Source organism: Hippocampus bargibanti, linkage group LG18 (genome assembly GCF_051943395.1).
Source record: "Hippocampus bargibanti isolate YZ-2025 linkage group LG18, ASM5194339v1, whole genome shotgun sequence".
Lineage (NCBI taxonomy): Eukaryota > Metazoa > Chordata > Actinopteri > Syngnathiformes > Syngnathidae > Hippocampus > Hippocampus bargibanti.
Genome location: NC_142751.1, coordinates 10,839,231 through 10,859,035, shown reverse-complemented (window position 1 = coordinate 10,859,035; position 19,805 = coordinate 10,839,231). Strand labels below are relative to the sequence as shown.

General features: G+C 39.7%; 1 protein-coding gene across 2 annotated transcripts; it reads right to left on the bottom strand.

The window, feature by feature from the left end:
* Positions 1-1,626: 1,626 nt before the first annotated feature.
* Positions 1,627-19,489, bottom strand: slc27a4 (solute carrier family 27 member 4). Of its 2 annotated transcripts, XM_089021230.1 has the most exons (15): positions 19,068-19,489; positions 16,572-16,733; positions 12,500-12,710; positions 12,233-12,416; positions 11,337-11,495; positions 10,235-10,304; positions 10,015-10,106; positions 8,610-8,719; positions 8,328-8,537; positions 7,234-7,360; positions 7,013-7,150; positions 6,780-6,944; positions 6,472-6,618; positions 5,158-5,344; positions 1,627-5,042 (listed from the first exon to the last, which is right to left on the bottom strand). In XM_089021230.1, exons 2-14 carry the CDS (start codon positions 16,730-16,732, stop codon positions 5,187-5,189), a joined length of 1,932 nt encoding a protein of 643 aa, XP_088877356.1. In that variant the 5' UTR covers position 16,733; positions 19,068-19,489; the 3' UTR covers positions 1,627-5,042; positions 5,158-5,186. The 2 variants fall into 2 exon arrangements, with proteins under 2 accessions (XP_088877356.1, XP_088877355.1); XM_089021229.1 differs by having other exon boundaries at positions 1,627-5,344; positions 19,068-19,486.
* Between the last annotated feature and the right edge of the window lie 316 nt (positions 19,490-19,805).

The following is a 19,805-nucleotide window of genomic DNA, read 5'->3' as shown; positions in this document are numbered from 1 at the left end:
CAGAAAGCAGGAAACGGGGGTGGGGGGTGGCAAGCGTTGAAGGAGCCAAAACAAGCGTCTGACTCTGATAAATTCAGTGTGTGTGTGTGTGTGTGTGTGTGTGTGTGCGTGCGTGTGTGTGTGTGTGTGTGTGTGTGTGTGTGTGTGTGTGTGTGTGCGTGGGGGCGTATAATCATAGTTTTGTGGTTTGGAGCATCAGCTGAGGTGCATGTGGGGACCTCACAAGAACAGACGCTTCGGTTTCATGAGATTTTGGGTCACGCAGCTAACTTCTTTTTCCCCAGTTGGTTTCTATTCGTTCATACTCAAACAATGAAGCAATGGCGTTATTGGAAATACTTCCATTAAAACATGTCAGTGAAAAAGAAAACTTTCAGATATGTTTCACACTATACATAAAGGACAACCGACATCACGTTTTTGTTTCCTAACTGACATCAGAAAAACGTTTTATATCTAAACGGTTATATATCTAAAATACCCAAAACACGCAGTATGGTATTTTTATTCAAATGCAAAACACCAATAAAAATGACTCAAAGTGTCCAAAATCTGCAAGAAAATTGAGCTGGGCATTTTCAGAAAGTCCCGCCCCCATTTCGTGACGTCACGCCAAGACGTCTTGCATTGGTGGAGAATCAAAACAATGGCTTCAGATTCAGAGAATATGCTTTCTTGTTACACATCCAGTTATGAATATGATTCAAATAGTTCTGAAGAGGAAAGCATACATGTTTGCAATCGATTAAATAATTTATTCCGTGCCATTTTGAGGCAACATTGGGGGGAAATGGATCACCAAAAAAGAGGCAGAAAATGGCGACCGAGCTCCTGTGAGGAATTAATCAACCCGTTTCCAACCCTGGACCCACTGAATATTGAGTTTTAGGACTAGATAAACATTCAATGCAGCGTTAGAAATCTCAGACTCTCTTCTTTCATCCGAAAAGAGTTAATTCCTAAATTATATGGGTCTGGAATTATATGAGCTTGAAATGAGGGCAGCTGTCCAAAATACAATGCAATACATACATACTGGTTCATGTAGCACTTTCACAACAGCTGAAGCTGGAACAAAGCACTAACATAGAACAAAGGGGAATGCTGCCCCCTTGTGGAAAAGAAGAAACATTGACAGAGGCCATGGCCAGCACTTTATCGGCACTCAAGCATGAAAAACACAAAACCCAAACATATTCGGCAATGGCGCTCTGTCATGTTTTCAATTCCTGAATAAATTCGTGAATGGCAGGATTGAATGGCGTATCCTTTCCTTCTTGTGGTGTTTTGCTGCTACGTTTAAATTAGTTGAGGAGCTTCGGGAGCTTAGTGGCCATTTGGGATCTGGAGCCAATTAGAAACTTTCAGGGGCAGTGCCAATTGCAGATTTTCATGCCAGAAGAGTAGGCGGGTGAAGCTCTGAACTAGTTGCCATCCAATCGCAAGGCCCATTTTTGCATCTCACAAAAGAATAGAATTTGAACAGGGGTGTGCAGACATTTTATATATAATAATAAGAAGAAGAATAATCAAAGGCCGGGATAGACATAAGCGTGATGCTGTTGAAATGGGAGAAATGAATATCACTGCATCATCTGGCACAATTCACAAACTATCACCCATGTCAACAATTTAAATAGTTTATTAATTTTTCAGCACAGCTTTTCTCGTTTGCTTGAAATCCACATATGCAACATTATGGTGGATCAGAGGATATCAGTGTGTATGTCAGACACACAGCACACCTCACACACCTCCCTTTCTCTTATATACTCCGCAAAATCTGCGTGAGCCAAGGGATGCCACCTGCACCAGGACGTGATACTACAAATCAAAACAAAACAAAACTGATCTTTAAAGCACTCGCGTACATTTTTTTCGCGTCGTTCATATCATCGGGGAATGAAAGCGAGTGCAAGAATCAGGTCAGGACGTGTTGATTAGAGTCACAAAAGCCCAGGGAGACATAATGGTGCTACGTAAAAACATTACGATATACAGTACAGTAGTTCTTCAGAATTTAGATTGTGAATTTCATTGGTAATCTTGCAAATTGTATTAATTATGTTTGAAAAATGTCAATTTATATGTCACAATGTGATAACAAGGTAAAACATAATGGGGGAATATATTACAGATGATTACAATAACGTCTGAGGCCGATAGAAAGACAGTGGAGGGATATTTTGTATAAAGTATTATTGATAGATAGATAGATAGCTGTATTCATATTCACTCATGGCATCACAATGAAACACATTCTGGAAAAAAAACGCAATGCTTTTGTGCAAATATTTTGGTCTCTGGAGTGTTTCCAACCCCTATCTAATGTTAAATGAAATACTATTTGTGCATGTATACGATTGAATTGGGCATTGGAGGTCTGAAAAATCCCTTTTACAGTCAATTGATTGGAACAAAACAAATCTATATTCAAGATTTGAATGAGGAAAGACAGAACCACCCACAGTCACCTTCCTAACAGTGCAATTTCAACCAGAAGGTGACAGGTGGTGATCAACTGCAGTGTAATTCGTGATTTTGACATCTCAAATGCTTATTATTATATATAATATTATTCTTCTCAATATTTTACTAGTGTGAAAACAACACCCCTTTTGGCCAGTAAGTCTCGATATGTAAACACACTCATTCCCTTTCAGCACAGGCATCAGCTAGTTTTAAACATGGACACACATCAGGTCGCCGTAGACTCTTTTAAAAGTGTATTACGGATATTTTAACATGATACTCCTTCAGAAATCAGAAACAAATTGCAGCGGATTGTCTTCCATTCAGGCATTAACTCCTCCCACCTTAAACTCATTAAAATAAAATTAAAAAAATCTGACATTTCAACATTTTTACACGCAACATGAAAAATACATAAACATGGATGGAACAATCAAGATATAATTAATAGTTGCACCGAAAAAATAATTTAATATTTATTGAAAAGAAAAAAGTGAAAATGGCAACCACCCATTTACGATGCAACTCGTGTGAGGCTGTTGAGTCATTCGCCCCCTCAGTGATCAAATGACTTTTGGAAGCATCATTAACAGGCCTCAGATGTTTCCCATGAGATAAATATTTATTAATTTTCCGATTCGCTTATACTCACAAGAACCATGAGGAGTGCTGGAGCCTATAATGAAAGAACATTGATAAATTTGCCCCTGGCTGTCTTAATGGCTGCTCGGGTCATGATCTCATGTTATGGTTTTACAAGGGGGATGTGAAACTCGCCAAAACACGTCAACCTCTCCACAAAATTATTTCCAATGTGTTATTTATGGTCGCAATCATCTAAATACATGATTGTGATTAATATTATGCGTGTGGAATATAAACTAAGAATCAAACTCAGCTTGTTTACGTTCATCTCAGGGGGCAGCCATTTTGTCACTTGCCGTCGGCTGAAAATGACACGCCAGTAACGATAGCCTCAGGTAACAACCAATCATTGCTCAGCTTCTTCATACAGGTGCGTCGTGATTGGCTATTACGTTACCGAGCGTTCGGTGATGTCATTTTCAGTTGACAGCAAGTATCATTATATCGCTAAAAACTGGTCTCACGAATAAAAACGTTAATCAGAATTCGGTGTTTAGAAAAGTCAAGGTGAAAAAAAAAAACATATTGATCGATAGAAAGGTAGGATTGACTTCCCTTTTAAGGGTGTTTTTGCAACTTTTAGTTGCACTCAGCTGAAGAATCAACTTTGTGTTTCACTCAGTTGGATCTTTTGTGATACGCCACAAAATGTACCACAACCAAACACGAGATTGCTCTCTTCACTTTTTACGATTGCAAGAATGTAAACAGAAGGAAGGTTAGCTGGACGGAGTAGTGAGTGGTACAGCGCTGACGCCATAAAATTGAGGATTTGTTCAGTTTGCCGATTGGATTGGTATTGTTGAGTTCAAAACAAAAATTGTAATTTTGATTGAAGGCAAATAAGGGACGAAGTTGAAACAAATTTTAGAAGCTTTGTCTGCAGAAAACTCATTTAACATTAACTGCCGGCACACGTGCCACAAGTACATTTGAAGAGAAATGGACGAAAACTGAACAACAAAAGCGACCTTGAGAACCACACTTCATATATGTGCTGTTTTGTAATGGAGGTGAGTGGTCCAAGGCCTGTGAATCACAGTAAGGCACAGTGCCCTGCTAATGTTTGACATTACTCATTGATGCCTTTACAAACTTTGATATTTGAAAACAAATATTAAAACAAACAATAGAGGACCTTTGAAGTTTCACAGGTCTCCTTACTCGAACCGGCCTTCTTTGGATCTTTTTTCGGCTCACTTGAACGTGCTCATGAAAAAAAAAATTATAAAAATCCATGTGACGCAACAAATCACGCGAATGTACTTTCTTCAGCTCAATTCTGCGTCAAACTAAAGCTTGAGAGACGTCAAAGAAAATAATCAAATTTCACAACTATGGCAAATATAAATAAATTCAATTTCCCTTGAATATGTAAACAAACTTAACATTTGGTGCAACATATTTTTGAATAGAAAGCTTTTGATTCACATCAGCTCCTGAGGGGTGTTTTCCGAGAAACTGCGCTCCCGCTCCAGCGGGCCTTCGACGCATGAATTAGTTTCCACGTGTCGGCCAAGGTTGAAATGCAATGGCGGTGAGGTTGCAGAAGGGAGTGCTTTGCCACAGTTGGCTTACAGTGCCCTCGGAGCCTTTTTGCCAGACAAAAATCCAAAGACAAAAAATACGAAATCCTCTGGGTCGTAATCCTTCTCAGCATCATTCAAAACTTGTGTGGTTCTTTGTACTTTTTGGGCGGTCCCGAGCAGCTTCCAGCAAAAACAGGTTTTCATGATCCAGTGCTTCTGATGGTTGGTTTCAAGCTACCAGTGAGATCTGGTTACTGGGTTTCTGCTGCTGCTGCTGCATGTGTGTGTTTTTATGATGTGTGTTAACTGAGGTAGCCTGAGGTGGTGCCAAGGAGACTTCAGCTGGGATCAAGGGAGTGCTGCTGCGTGTGTTCCGGAGCAATCCAAAAAAAAGGGCTGTAGGGGATGTGGGAATATGTGTGTGGCCATTTCATTTTTTTTTGCAATTTTCCATCTCAATCACGCAACTCTTTTTGTGTATCTGTTACTGTGTGAGCGTGTGAATACATACACGTGCTGATGTCAAGGGAAGCTCCATGATCACAATTTATGTTTCCCTGAAAGTACGGAGAGGTACAACTCCTCGTCGAGTCGAACGTAGCGCCCTCTGCTGGAATCCAGGAAGTACAGTTTGTCTGACATCATTCGGGGATCAAAGCCGTCTCGTCGAAGATCTGTCTTCTGGAACTTAAACGTTCCTGAAGGGAAAACATGTGAAAAAATAATTCAAACAAATCAGAAGCTACAAATAAACAAATAAAAAATAAATGAATAAATACCTAAAAAAATATATTTGTGCTTATAAATGAAATATATTATTGCAAATTTCCCCATTGTGGGACGAATAAAGGTTTTCTGATTCTGATTATTATTATTATAAATAAATATTTAAGAAATAAAAACAAAAAATACATTAACAATTACAAAATTAACAATAAAAATAAACAAAAAAAATACATTAAATTAAAATAATTTTAATTAACTCATTCATTGTCAGATGTGCAAAAATGTGTCCACTCCAGTGCCAGGGTTTTTGTCATTGTCACTCGAATTCCAGGACCCACACAATATTGAGTTTTAGACTACATAAACATTCAATACAGCGTTAGAAACCTGACTCTCTTCTTTCATCAGAAAAAAAGTTATTTCCTAGATTATATGGGTCTGGAGTTATATGAGCTTGAAATGAGGGCGGCTGTCCAAAATACAATGCAATACATACATATTGGTTTATATAGCACTTTTGAAGCTGGAACCAAGTGCTCACATGGAAAAAAAGGGAAATTCTGCCCCCTTGTGGAAAAAAGAAACAATGCCAGAGGCAATGGCCAGCACTTTATCGGCATGCAAGCATGAAAAATAAAACCCAAATACATTCGGGAATGGAGCTCTACGTCATATTTTCAATTCCAGAATAAATTCATGAATGGCAGTGAATGAGTTAAAATCACTTCATTACACTCACATGCAAATTTGCAGATTAACCTACTCAAAAGTTATTTCCTAAATTATATGGGTCTGGAGTTATATGAGCTTCAAATGAGGGCGGCTGTCCAAAATACAATGCAATTATTGGTTAATATAGCGCTTTAACACGGGTAGAGTGCACGCTAGCGCGAATGGCAACCACTGCTCACGCGCACACAAAAAAATCCCGTGACTGTAGTGTCCTTGAGAGTTTTGAAAGGCGCTTAGAAATTAAATGTATTATTATTATTATTATTATTATTATTATTATTATTGTTGTTGTTATTATTATAAAAAAATATATGGATAAATGCTATATATGGGCAAATAAATGAATGGATAAATTTCTTTTTTTTACCAGTCTTGTTGACTTCCGGAAGAAAGCGGAGAAAGACGGGCCTGGCATATGGAGGAAGAACCTTATCAAGATCCTTCACAAACTTCTCCAGGTCACAGGAGTGATTCGGATCGGCGATGGCGGCCATTCCGGCCTTCCCTTCTGCACCTACACACAGAGAAGCACAGAACCACTGGAATCAACTGGAATCAATTATGGTTAAAATGGAGACAACATCATTTTGTTTACACTATTACTCTTATTTCATGCCCAGACACGTGCTACAACTTTATCCGCTGCGAAATGCATTTTGAGTTTCACATATTTACCAGGAACTTCCACCCCGTAGACCACAACGTCCTTCATGTCCAGTAACCTGCTGAGGGTGCCTTCCACCTCAGTGGTGGAGACGTTTTCTCCTTTCCATCGGAACGTGTCTCCCGTCCTGTCTTTGAAGTACATGTGGCCGCACTCATCCATGATCAACACATCACCTGGGGAGAGGAGGAAATGTCCGTTAGAGTATGCCGTCAATATTTTGTATATTAGAGTACGCACTTACCAGATAGATAAGCACTGTCTCCCTTCTTAAAAACACTATGCGCAATCTTCTTGCTAGTCGCGGATTGATTGACGTAACCATCAAATCTGCGTAGGGGGTCATTCTGAATGATTCTGCCCACGAGCTGACCAGGCTCTCCTATACAGATGCACAATTGTAAAGTGAGATCCTCGTGGACACCAGTCTGGTTTTGAAAATTGAGAAACAATAAAGCCACTCACCGGGTTTACAAGGAATGCAAACGCCGTCGGGCCCTCGGATGAGCTCCATTGTCTCTTCGTCGACCCTGACGAGTCGGATGGGGTAAATGAAGGGTAGAATTTGACTGTTGAAGCCGCATGCTCCCACCTGGAGGATATTGCAATACCAAATGGTGAGGAAAGACATTTAGGCTGAGCCAAAGGTATAAAAACGTGGCTCCTTCTTAAGATTAAACAAACAAACAAATACATTCATTCATATATACATAAATGGAACAAGTAAAACAAATTAATAAACACACAAAGAAATACACAAACAAACCAACAAATAAATAAATAAACGGAACAAATAAAACAAATAAATAAACACACAAATTAATACCCAAACGAACAAATAACAATGAATACCAATGAAAAAAGCATTAAATATACAGATAATTAAATAAACCAATAAATGAAAGAGAGAGCGAGAGCTAGCTAGCTAGCACTTAGAAGTATATTATTATTATTAAAATGATAAAACAAAAAACGACAGAGATAGAGAGCTTGCTAGCTCGATAGCTAGCTAGCACAATAGGTAGCTGGCGCAATAGATCCTGAGCTTGCTTGAAAGCGAGCTAGCTCAAAAAAAAATAGTTAGCTAAATAGCTAGCTAGCTCGATAGATAGTTCACTCGATAGCTCGATAGATATATCTCAATAGATAGCTAGCTATCTCAATAGATAGATAGCTAACTCGATAGATAGATAGATAGATAGATAGATAGATAGATAGATAGATAGATAGATAGATAGATAGATAGATAGATAGATAGATAGATAGATAGATAGATAGATAGATAGATAGATAGATAGATAGATAGATAGATAGATAGATAGATAGATAGATAGCGATAGTAGGCTAGCTCGCTCGATAGCTAGCTCAATAAATATAGATAGGTAGGTAGCTAGGTAGCAAGGTAGCTAGGTAGCTTGATAGCTAGATAGCTAGGTAGATGAAATAAACAAAACACACCAAGGCTCTCTATAATACGGTGCGCCGTCAAGGACAAAAAAATAGGTTTACGCTGCGTGTCGTTACACCGATTAATGTACCTAAATAAATTTGATGGCTACCTTGTTGTCAAAGTTTCCTAAACTGCAGTTGCATTCAGTCGCGCCATAGAATTCGGCGATCTGTGGAATGTTGTAGCGCGTCATGAATTCCTCCCATATGGATTGACGCAGGCCGTTACCGAGCGCCATGCGCACGCAATGTCGTTTTTCCATGTCCCGAACGGGCTGGTTGAGCAGGTAACGGCATATCTCACCGATGTACTGTACAATCTGGAGATGAAAACAATTTACTGCCATGACGTAAACGTGCCGGTGACAAAAATCACTTGTGTGCTTGCTTACGGTGCAGTTGTACTTGGCGCAGTCATCCCAGAAACGGGAGGCAGAGAATTTCTTTCTGATGACGACACTCATGCCGTGGATGATACACTGGCCCACACCCACAATGTTACCTGTCAACAACGTTGCATTATTAGGCAATTATGTTGATGGTGTTTGAAATTAAAAGTAAAATGAATCACACTTGATGCTCAACTTCAGTCTATTTTTTACTCTGCATTGGCCTAAAACCTTAAAGGGCAACCAACGTCACTTTTTTGTTTTTTAACTGACCTCAGAAAAACGTTTTATAGCATCTAAAATACCCAAAACACGCAGTATGATATTTTAGTCAAATGCAAAACACCAATAGAAATGACTTAAAGTGTCCAAAATCTGCAAAAAATTGAGCTGCGAATTGGGCATTTTCAGAAAGTCCCACCCCCAGTTCGTGACGTCACGCCAAGACGTCTTGCATTGCTGGAGAATAAAAACAATGGCTTCAGATTCGGAGAATATGCTTTCGTGTTACACATCCAGTTATGAATATGATTCAAATAGTTCTGAAGAGGAAAGCATACATGTTTGCCATCGATTAAAGAAGTCCTTCCGTGTCATTTTGAGGCATCTGAACTGCAATGTAGCGTCCCACAAAAGAGGCAGAAAAATGGCGACCAGCTCCAGTGAGGAATGAATCAGCCCGTTTCCACAGGCTGATACATTCCTTGCATGGAGCTTGGACTCCCTCTGCTGGCGGCTTTTGGATGTAACACAAGGGTTTCAAAAAAACAGTACAGCAAAATAAATTGATGTGATGGAAAGACGCTACAATGCGTCTTTTTTATGGTCAGGAGGCGGTCCTTTTCTGACGTCACGTGAGGACTCGTCACCAACTCAAAAACAAGACTTCCTGAATGTTCAGCGCGAGTCTTAAAACGTAAAATGTAGCTATATGCGGTGGAATCTTATTAAAATACGCCCAGTAGAAGTCATTTGAAGCCATTTTACAAATTATGGACACAACTTGACCGGAGACATCGGTTGTCCTTTAAGCTATCATGTTTCAGTCTAATATAAATATTCATGATTGTATCTAGCAGATGATAGGTCCTTTTCAAAGTGACATCACTCCCGTTGCCTATATCTGCTTGATACGCGCTCTCCCTCCCGCTTTTGCTCTCTCTCTCTCTTTGGCTTTCTTCCCTCTCCCCTGAAGAACATTCTCTAGATGCCTGATAAATAAACATTCTTTTTTGTATATCACCTTGCTTCCTGCTGATTGAATATTTAGACTATACAAATGAAGAACTGAACCAGGAGAAAAACAGATTTCACCTAACAAGTAACGTTGGCATTTGTCCATCCTCTGATTGCTTTAAACAACATAGATTGATTGCAAGGGTTGGTTGAGGTTCAGAATCACGTTTACCTGCAGAGTGGTACAGTGGAAGGCAGTCATACAAGACGTCATCTGGTGTCATCCTGAAGCCATAATACACCAGAGCGGCCATGCGGTAATACCTTTTTTTCCCAGAAGAATGTAAGAATCAAGTCAAAAATTGTGTTTCTCGCATGATCCCATGCATGACAGGCCACACGAATCAATTGCTTTGGAGATAGCTGTGTTTGCTAGCATGCTAGCTTCCTACCTGCTGTGCACGACAATGGCCGCTTTAGGCATCCCGGTGGTTCCTGATGTGTAGATGTAGAAGAGGCGATCTGGAAAACAAAGTACTACTGTCGTCTTGACCTTTCCCATTGAAAGTATTAATAAAAAAAAAATCATTTTCCATTATTTTGCAACTAAAATGTGATCCAAATGATGCTTGCTTTTAAATCTGTTAAAACAACTTTTATTTACCAGGTATGACCAAGAGCGAAGGTCAGTCGTTTTATTGCCGGTGTAACTGCACCGTCGTCATCACCGATTGCACGCGCAAAGATTACGTGAGCAGACGGAGTGTAGATAACAAGGACATTGCATTATTATTATTATTATTATTATTATTATTATTATTATTATTATTATTAAATTGGGAATTATTATCTTTTTGCACTTGGTGATACATCTATGTTAATTGTTCAATGTAGCGGCTCCTGTTTTTTATCCCGTTAAATATACAGTATATTTCACGTAGGCTCGTGTATACGGATGCTCCTCTACTTACAAACATTCAAGTTACGAACAACGGTGCTGTAAGTTACATTTTGTCTTGTGAAGTTAAACTTCATTTTATTTATCTTATTACGTACATGTACATATTGTCTCTCTCTCTCTCTCTCTCTCTCTCTCTCTCTCTCTCTCTCTCTCTCTCTCTCTCTCTCTCTCTCTCTCTCTCTCTCTCTCTCTCTCTCTCTCTCTCTCTCTCTCTCTCTCTCTCTCTCTCTCTCTCTCTCTCTCTCTCTCTCTCTAACATACTGTATGTAGTATTCTCTCCAGTTGTACATGTACATATCTTTATAGAGCATATATTTTATTAAATGTTTATTTTTCAGTACAAACCAATACAAGTTACTTCGTGTATATCAGATTTAAACACACTTATATAAAGCTTAAACATAATTATATAAGCATTAAAGATACTTGTATAAGCATTAAACATACATTACGTACAAAATATAGCACTGAAGCAACTTACGAACAAATTCACCTTATGAACATTGTTCGTAAGTTGGGGAGCGTCTGTATTTTCACTCACATTTTGGAATTGCAAATGTTGTAGAAGATTTCCTGCGGTGTAGCCTTCTTACCAGTGAAGCAGCGTTGTGGTCGACTGGGCAGATGCGAAGGGGCAGCGGCGAGCAACGGCTCGAGGCACTCCGTACCCTGCGGTACCAGTTTGGGTTCCCATTTTCCCAAGCAAAACATCTGCACCGTTTTCCCCATTGAAAAGTGTACCTCGGAGACAGCTGGAGGAAACAACGCACAATTATTCGATTTTTTTTTTAGAACGAAAAAGTAATCGATAATTGATTATGATTTTGAAAACAGGTTGCCCTCAACTGGCTTGAATGTTCCCTTCAACTACTAGATGATGTGCAAAAATGTGTGACAGGGTTTTTGTCATTGTCACTCAAATTCCAGGATCCACAGAATATTGAGCTTTAGCACAACATAAACATTCAATGCAGCGTAAGAAACCTTAGACTTTCTTCTTTCATCGGAAAATAAAAGTTAATTTCTAAGTTATATGGGTCTGGAGTTATATAAGCTGGAAATGAGGGCAACAGTGCAAAATACAATGCAGTACATTAATACTTAAACGACAGCTCAAACTGGAACAAAGCGCTAACATGGAACAAACGGCAATGCTACCCCCTAGTGGAAAAAAACAAATATTGCCATTGGGCATTCCCAGCGCTTTATCGTCACCCAAGCATGAAAATACGAAACCCGAACAAAATCAAGAATGGCGCTCTACGTCATATTTTCAATTCCCGAATCAACTTGTGAACTGCAGTGAATGAGTTCAAAAAATACATTGAGGATTCGTGCTGACATCGGCACCTTCTACATTTTAACGTTGGGCAGTCACCCAAAAAGCACCGGGAGGCAGTAAAAGACTAATTCACGAGCACGCAAGTGCAATGCTGCTCTGCAGTTTTTCACCCCCTGCGTTCAATAATAGACAGCGATTGATTCTTACCATCAGTCAACTCGGATCCAAAGACCACCGCTTTGGCATTGGAAATGTTGACACAGTGCACCAAGGCCTCCAGTCTCAAATTGAAGTTGATGAGGGCCGCCTCCACGCCAACCTTAGCCATGCCAAGCCAGAGTCCCACATACTGGGACCTGTTCTCCATAAAAATGGCCACCACGTCACCTTCCTGTAGGGTGATGACACCACAAAGCAGAACGAGAATCAAAACCCCGCCGGGAGAATGCCGAGACGGTTTGACGTTTGGCTGACCTTGAAGCCACGTTGGAGCAGCAAGTTGCCCACTTGGTTGGAATACTCGTCCAACTGCCGGAAAGTCAACGTCTCGCCGGTGCCTTCGAAGATCAGCGCCGTTTTGTCCGGGTGACGTCGCACCGTCTCGGCAAAGATGGCGGGGATGGTGTTGCGTTCCCGTAGGTGACGTTTGACGTTCATCTTGACCCGTAACAGCACTGCTGCTGCGCTGAAAAAACAACAACATAAACAGCAAAGACTCATTGGCATCTGGTAGTACTGCTTTAACCCATTCCCTGCCATTCACGAATTTATTCGGAAATTGAAATCATGACATAGAGCGCCATAGCACGGCGACTTCACTCTGTTATCATAAAGAGGCAACCTGGAAGTTCGTCATCCATTGACAACTACCATCATAAAGGTAAATAAAACGACTTTATTATACAGTACAGTTTATTTCTTTAATTACAACACAATAGCACATTTATTAAACATAATAATGTATATTTTGTGTAGTTTTAAGGCTAATTTCGGAGAAAATTATGTTTTATGGGGACCCGGGAATGGATTATTGTCATTTTTAATGGTTTCTTATGGGAAATAAATGTTTGGCAGATGAACCTTTCGCCTTACACACACTTTCTGGGAACCAATTAAATTCGGAAGCTGAGGTATCACCGTAGTTCCCTTTTTATTTTGGATTGACTTGATATATGCTTGAGTATTTAGTTTTATCGTAACCAAACCCAACTGAGTAGAGATTGGGGTGGGCACCGAGGCACTGTACTTCTGAATAGAATAAAAAAAGACAAAAAGATTTCATTAGTCCCGACTAGGATTAATAAAAATTAATAACATATTTGAAACAAGAATCCAGGACAAATTCTTATTCATTTTCTTATTAAGTCATTCCTTGCCAGGCGTGTCGTAAAATGTATCCACTCCAGTGCCAGGGTTTTTGTCATTGTCACTTGAATCCCAGAACCCACAGAATATTGAGTTTTGGGACTACATAAATAGTCAATAAGGTGTTAAAAAACTTTGACTCTGTTCTTTAACAAGAAAAAAAATATCGATATAATAATGATATAATAATACTAATACTAATACTAATACTAATACTAATACTAATACAAATACTAATACTACTACTAATACTAATACTACTACTACTAATAATAATAATAATAATAATAATAATAATAATAATAATAATAATAATAATAAATTTGATTTATAAGCGAGTTATATGAGCTTGAAATGAGGGTGGCTGTCCAGAATACAATGCAATACATACTACATATTTGTTTATGTAGCGCTTTAACAGCAGCTGAAGCTGGAAAAAAAGCACTAACATGGAAAAAAGGGAAATGCTGCCCCTTGTGGAAAGGAAAAACCATTGCCAAAGTGCATGGCCAGTGCTTTATCAGCACTCAGGCATGAAAAAAAAAACAAAACCCGAAAAAAATTGGAAATGGTGCTCTACGTCATATTTTTAATTCCCGAATAAATTTGTGAATGGCAGCGAATGAGTTAACGCCACACTGCTGTTATTTCACCACTTTTGGAGGGGATGTATCATCCCGACAACAGAAAAGTAAAGGTCATCCGTTTCCAATGATAGTGACGATAATGACACCTGCCATAAAAGGCGACAGCGGAGGAACAAAATAAGGGGACGCGGTCCGAGGAGCAAAATTACATTCGATATTTCACATCCAGAGCAAAGGTGCAAAAAGTCTGATAATGGACAGAGTGCCGCTTATTTAATGTGACATCCGCAAAAAAAAAAATAGTTAGCTGTACTATGTGTGTCATATCTGCTACTTTAATTAATAATACATTCATAATTATTTAACATGAAGGAGTAGTTCTATGTATTCATATTTACACTGCCTAAAAGTGACAATATGGCCCCCAGTCATTTTAATGTTCTATTTTTATGCTATAAGAGACCCTCAACGCCTTTTTTTTAACTGTCTTTTACCCTGCCCAGTTTTCACACTTGAAATTTGACTCTGTGGATCAATAAAGGATAATCATATCTTATCTTATGTACACCCTTGCTTTCTGCGAGTACCATGATAAGTACCTCCAGGGCAGTATCAGTCAAGACTTGATGTGGCTTTGACACTACTTTTTTCTTGGATCCTGACATATTCTCTGTAATATTTGAAAACGGCTTTAACCCTTTCTGTAATCGGATAACATGACAAATAAATGACCACTGCATTAACTGCTGGGTTAAAAAAAAACAAATATGTACATTTGCTTCCACTTAACTCATTCACTGCCAGACGTGCAAAAATGTGTCAACTCCAGTGCCAGGGTTTTTGTCATTGTCACTCGAATTGCAGGACCCACAGAATATTGACTTTTAGGACTACATAAACATTCAATGCAGGGTAAGAAACCTTAGACTCTCTTCTTTCATCAGAAAAAAAGGTTATTTCCTGAATTATATGGGTCTGGAGATATATCAGCTTGAAATAGGGGCAGATGCACAAAATACAATTCAATACATACATATTGGTTTATATAGCGCTTTGACAGCAGCTGAAGCTGGAACAAAGCGCTAACATTACAAACTTTATATTATCTTAGTTTATTGTATTTTATTTCCCTTTTTTTAGTTTATTTATTTATTTATTTATTTTAGTTTATTTTAGTTTATTTTAGTTCATTTTAGTTTAGTGTATTGTACTTTATTGTATTGTACTGTAGTTTTTTTTAATTATTTTATTTTATATTCATGCTAACACTTTATTTTATTTATGTATTTCATGTAAGCTTTGGAAAAAACATTGCCAGAGGCCATGCCAGAGGCCATGCCAGGGGCTATGTCCAGTCCTATATCGGCACCCAAGCATGAAAAAACAAAACCCGAACACATTCGGGAATAATAACAATAATAACAATAACAATAATAACAACAACAACAACAATAATAATAATAATAATACATTCAGGAATGGCGCTCCATGTCATATTTTCAATTCCCGAATACATTTGTAAATGAGTTATTTTACATATTCTTAGTAAATTATAAATGTAAATTATAACATTAGAAATAATATAAGTATATAACGATGAGAAGGTTTCTTCAGCCGTCATCTGTACAAAAGTGAAGGTTTCGGACGTTTCGCCTCCTATCCAAGAGGCTTCGTCAGCGAACTAAAGTCTGACTGGTCATATCGGCCCCATTTATATATCCCTAATGTCCAGACCTGGTGGCGCCGGACACAGCTATGATAGGTCCCTACTCTCAGGTTGGGGGGGGGGGGGGCGCGGGACCCCCCCCTGTGGCCCCACTGATTGTTCCTACATTCCTGACTAACGATTGGCCTATTACACCCACTCCCCCCGGTATCACCTCATCAGCATAACGACCCTCATCAGCATTGCGAAAGTTGCCTAACCTGTTTTGCCTGAGCAGGCTATTGTATGAACGATCCAAATTGAACCTCACACCACCAGACCGGTTTAATGAAGGATTTTGTTGTTTTATAAGAATCGCCTCTTTTACCCCCCTTTCAAACCATCTATGTTCTTTCGCTAAGATTTTAACCTCATTGTCGTCAAATGAGTGGTTGCTAGCTTTTAGGTGCAAATGTACTGCCGATTGAGGCCCACTAGTATTATCCCTGCGATGTTGATAAAGTCTTTTTTTTGAGAATTTGTTGAGTCTCCCCAATGTACTGCTCTTTACAATTTTCATTCTTACAATGTATGGAATAAACTACATTACTTTGTTTTTCATTTGGTAGCCTATCTTTTGGATGCACTAATTTTTGCCTTAACGTGTTTATCGGTTTGAAATAAGTAGGAATTTTATGTTCTATATATCCTTCGAAGCCTCTTGGATAGGAGGCGAAACGTCCGAAACCTTCACTTTTGTACAGATGACGGCTGAAGAAACCTTCTCATCGATGGACCACTCCTGTACGACTGAGAGCTTACACAGACGTATAAGTATATAAGTAAGTATATAATATAAATATAAGTAAAAGTACATTACAAAATATTGAATTGCATTTATCATATGCACTTCAATGAAAACACATCATGGGACTTCTCAAATACTTACTGCAAATCTCTGCCGATCGTTTTGACGAAAATCCGTACAAAGCGCCATCCGCCGCTACCCAGGTAGAAGATCAAAATGGCTGGCAGGACCTGGAACCAGGGCAGGCCCATCAACGGTCTCAAGACCAAGAGCAGCGCCGTGCAGCACGCCAAACGCAGCATCCTGCAACAACACGTCAAGTCTCTATGACAAGGATCTCGGAAGCAAACAGCCTGAGAGAAGAAAGGTTGTACAAGAGATAAGACTCTTTATTGTTCTGCAAACACACACATACACACACACATATTCGGAAACAAAAAACTCAGCAAAGGCTGGTTTGAAATTTGACCCCTTAACTCATTCACTGCCAAAAATGTATTCGGGAATTGAAAATATGACACAAAGCGCCATTGCCGATTTTTTTTTTTCATGCTTGGGTGCCGATATAGCGTGGCCATGGCCTCTGGCAATGTTTTTTCTTTTCCACAAGTTGGCAGCATTTCCTTTTTTTTCCCATGTTAGCGCTTTGTTACAGCGTTAGCTGTTGTTAAAGCGCTATATAAACCAATATGGATGCAGTGCATTGTATTTTGGACAGCCGCCCTCATTTCAAGCTCATATAACTCCAGATGCATGTAATTTAGGGATTAACTCTTTTTTTCTGATGAAACTAGAGAATCTAAGGTTTCTTACGCTGTATTGAATATTTATGTAGTCCTAAAAATCAATATTCTGTAGTTCCGGTAACGGGTCTGGTGACAATGACAAAAACCCTGGCACTGGAGTCGACACATTTTTGCACATTTGGCAGTGAATGAGTTAATTAGTGGAGCTGCTACAGAAGCGGGAAAATTTGAGATATCGACAAGATAGCACCGCAAATTTTAGTATGACATATTACAGAGCAGTTCTTCTCATATGATGAATTTGACCAAAGGTCAAACTCCCCATTTTTTCCGCGTTCATGACTGTCACTATGTCAGATGACCAGCTATGATGTCATCATCAATTCATTCTTGGCCACGCTACAAGTATGACAAAGATCATAGCCGACCAACAAAAAAAATTAATCCCACCCTGCCATGAGATGAGTAGAGAAAAGGTTGCTGTGACCACAACTCCAAAACCAGTTCCTCTTTTTGGATGGTCCATTTTCACAATAAGATATCATATAGAAGATATCAATAAGATATCATATTTTCCCAAGTTTCCCAATCGGTCGACACCCCTTTGCAAATGTTCCAACTTCCAGTTTTGTAAGACATGCTACTGGAGTCCCCATTTTTTAGGTAGGGATGGTAGCAAAACTATCTATGCCCCTTCTTGGAGGTCACAAGTGTGTCGTGACAGCTGCTAAGGTGTCCAATGACACGTCAGGATGAAGTTAAGAGTTCATGATGCATTCATGTAACAATGGAAAATAGGCAAAAAACAGCCGGTGCGTTATCGTGCTTAGTGGAAGGGGTGCGTTCTTATGATCTTAGTCAGAGTCAGAGTGCGAGACTGCACAAAAAAGTACACTTCCTTATAAAACACAGACATGTCAAACTGCGAGACACCTTACTAACGGCTCAATGTTTCCATACTTACTGAGAAATAACCATACACGTGTGTAATATTCCATTGCGCAATTGTATTAACAACATTCACATATAAACAGTAATACTTTTAACAAGTTACAACATATTGCTAGCATCATAATCAAGTATGTTCTTTGTATGTTTTTCTGTGTTGTTTTTTTGCTGTGGACAAATTGAATTGAATCTGACGATGTATGCTTATTAAAAATATATGAATGGTCTCACGGCGAAAAAAACACGGTAACATGTTTAATTTAACTGATTTCAAAATAAAATTCCACTTGACCGGAGCTTGTCTTCTCAGAACTTTTGTTTCTTCTCGAGACTTTTCGCACGGACTTGTTTTCTCGGTGGTCGACTTTGCTTTTTATGAGTAGCGATATTTGTTATAATTAACATCACTGCTAATATTTAATGACGAAAAGGGAATCGAGAATACCTCAAAATTATATTTAATAATTTTTGCGTTTGCCGTACAATCTTTGTTGTATGCCGTACACATCTGAAATGTGCAAAAATCGTACAGAATACAGCAAAATACGGCCGGTTGACACGTATGAAAACACATGAAGCGTTCGATGGGCGAAGTAGAGTCTCCGACTGGCTGGAAATTTCAAAGTCGAGTAGCATCGTATTGCGGTTGTGCCATGTGCGCTGTGACACGGAGCCTCTGGAGACCGAGTGAACGGGGAGGTCGAGCCTGAAGGTGGTGCCATGCGCAATTTAAAGGCAACGGGTACGGTGGGTGGATGCTTTTTTATCACGATAAGATACGGCGGATGTGCCGTTTGTTATCCGAACTGCGTGGAACGGCCGAATGACGTCACAGTCAGATGGATTTAGCGCACCCGATCGCTCACAAGGTTGACATGAGGACAAGCATTCATCATCAGCGTCAGCCTTTTGTTAGACGCACGCGTACACACACGCATCTCACCTGGCCCGCTCACAGGATATAATGTGCAAAAGAAGAAATCCCAAACGTGAATATCCTTGATCGGCTTACGGACCAGCCTGCTGGTCGCCTCCTCTCCACCGTTTCGGTCGGGCTTGGTCGCGGCGCTAAGATACGCACGGAGACGGATACGCGTAACGGGTTTTCGCTTTCCCTCTTGTCGTTAATAGCAGAGCACGACCACTGCGTCTGGTCTGGCGTAGCGTTTCGATTTTGAACCGGCAAGCATCATCCGTCCATTATGCCGATTCGGGATATGAGTTCTAGTCTCATTGTGACTGATGAAGCCGTAATTCAAATGACCTTATCGTTTTTTTCCTAGCGAGCGCCCGCCCACCACTAGCTGTTTGCACCAGCGCAGTGGAAATGTGCGGTGATTGCCAGGGAAGAGGGCCAATCGAGGCTTTGCGTTTATATAAACGTCACGGACTGGGAGGGGGATAGATTGACGGGAAGGGAAATGCGGCGCGGCCTGACCGGCCTGTCGCCGCCCGCTGTTGCTGCTGCTTCAGTTCATCCACACACAACGTTCGTGAACCCGGAAGTGAAAAAGGTCTCGATGCGGAAATGTGTCGAGTTCTATCCACGGCGCATGCGCGTTCTAATCCTTGTGCTCACCAATGCGCATGTGTCGACTGCGAATTTAAAAGAAAATTACCTTCCCTGAGCCGGTTATCGTCCTTAAAATTCTTCTTGATGGTTATTGACCAACAAGGGAAC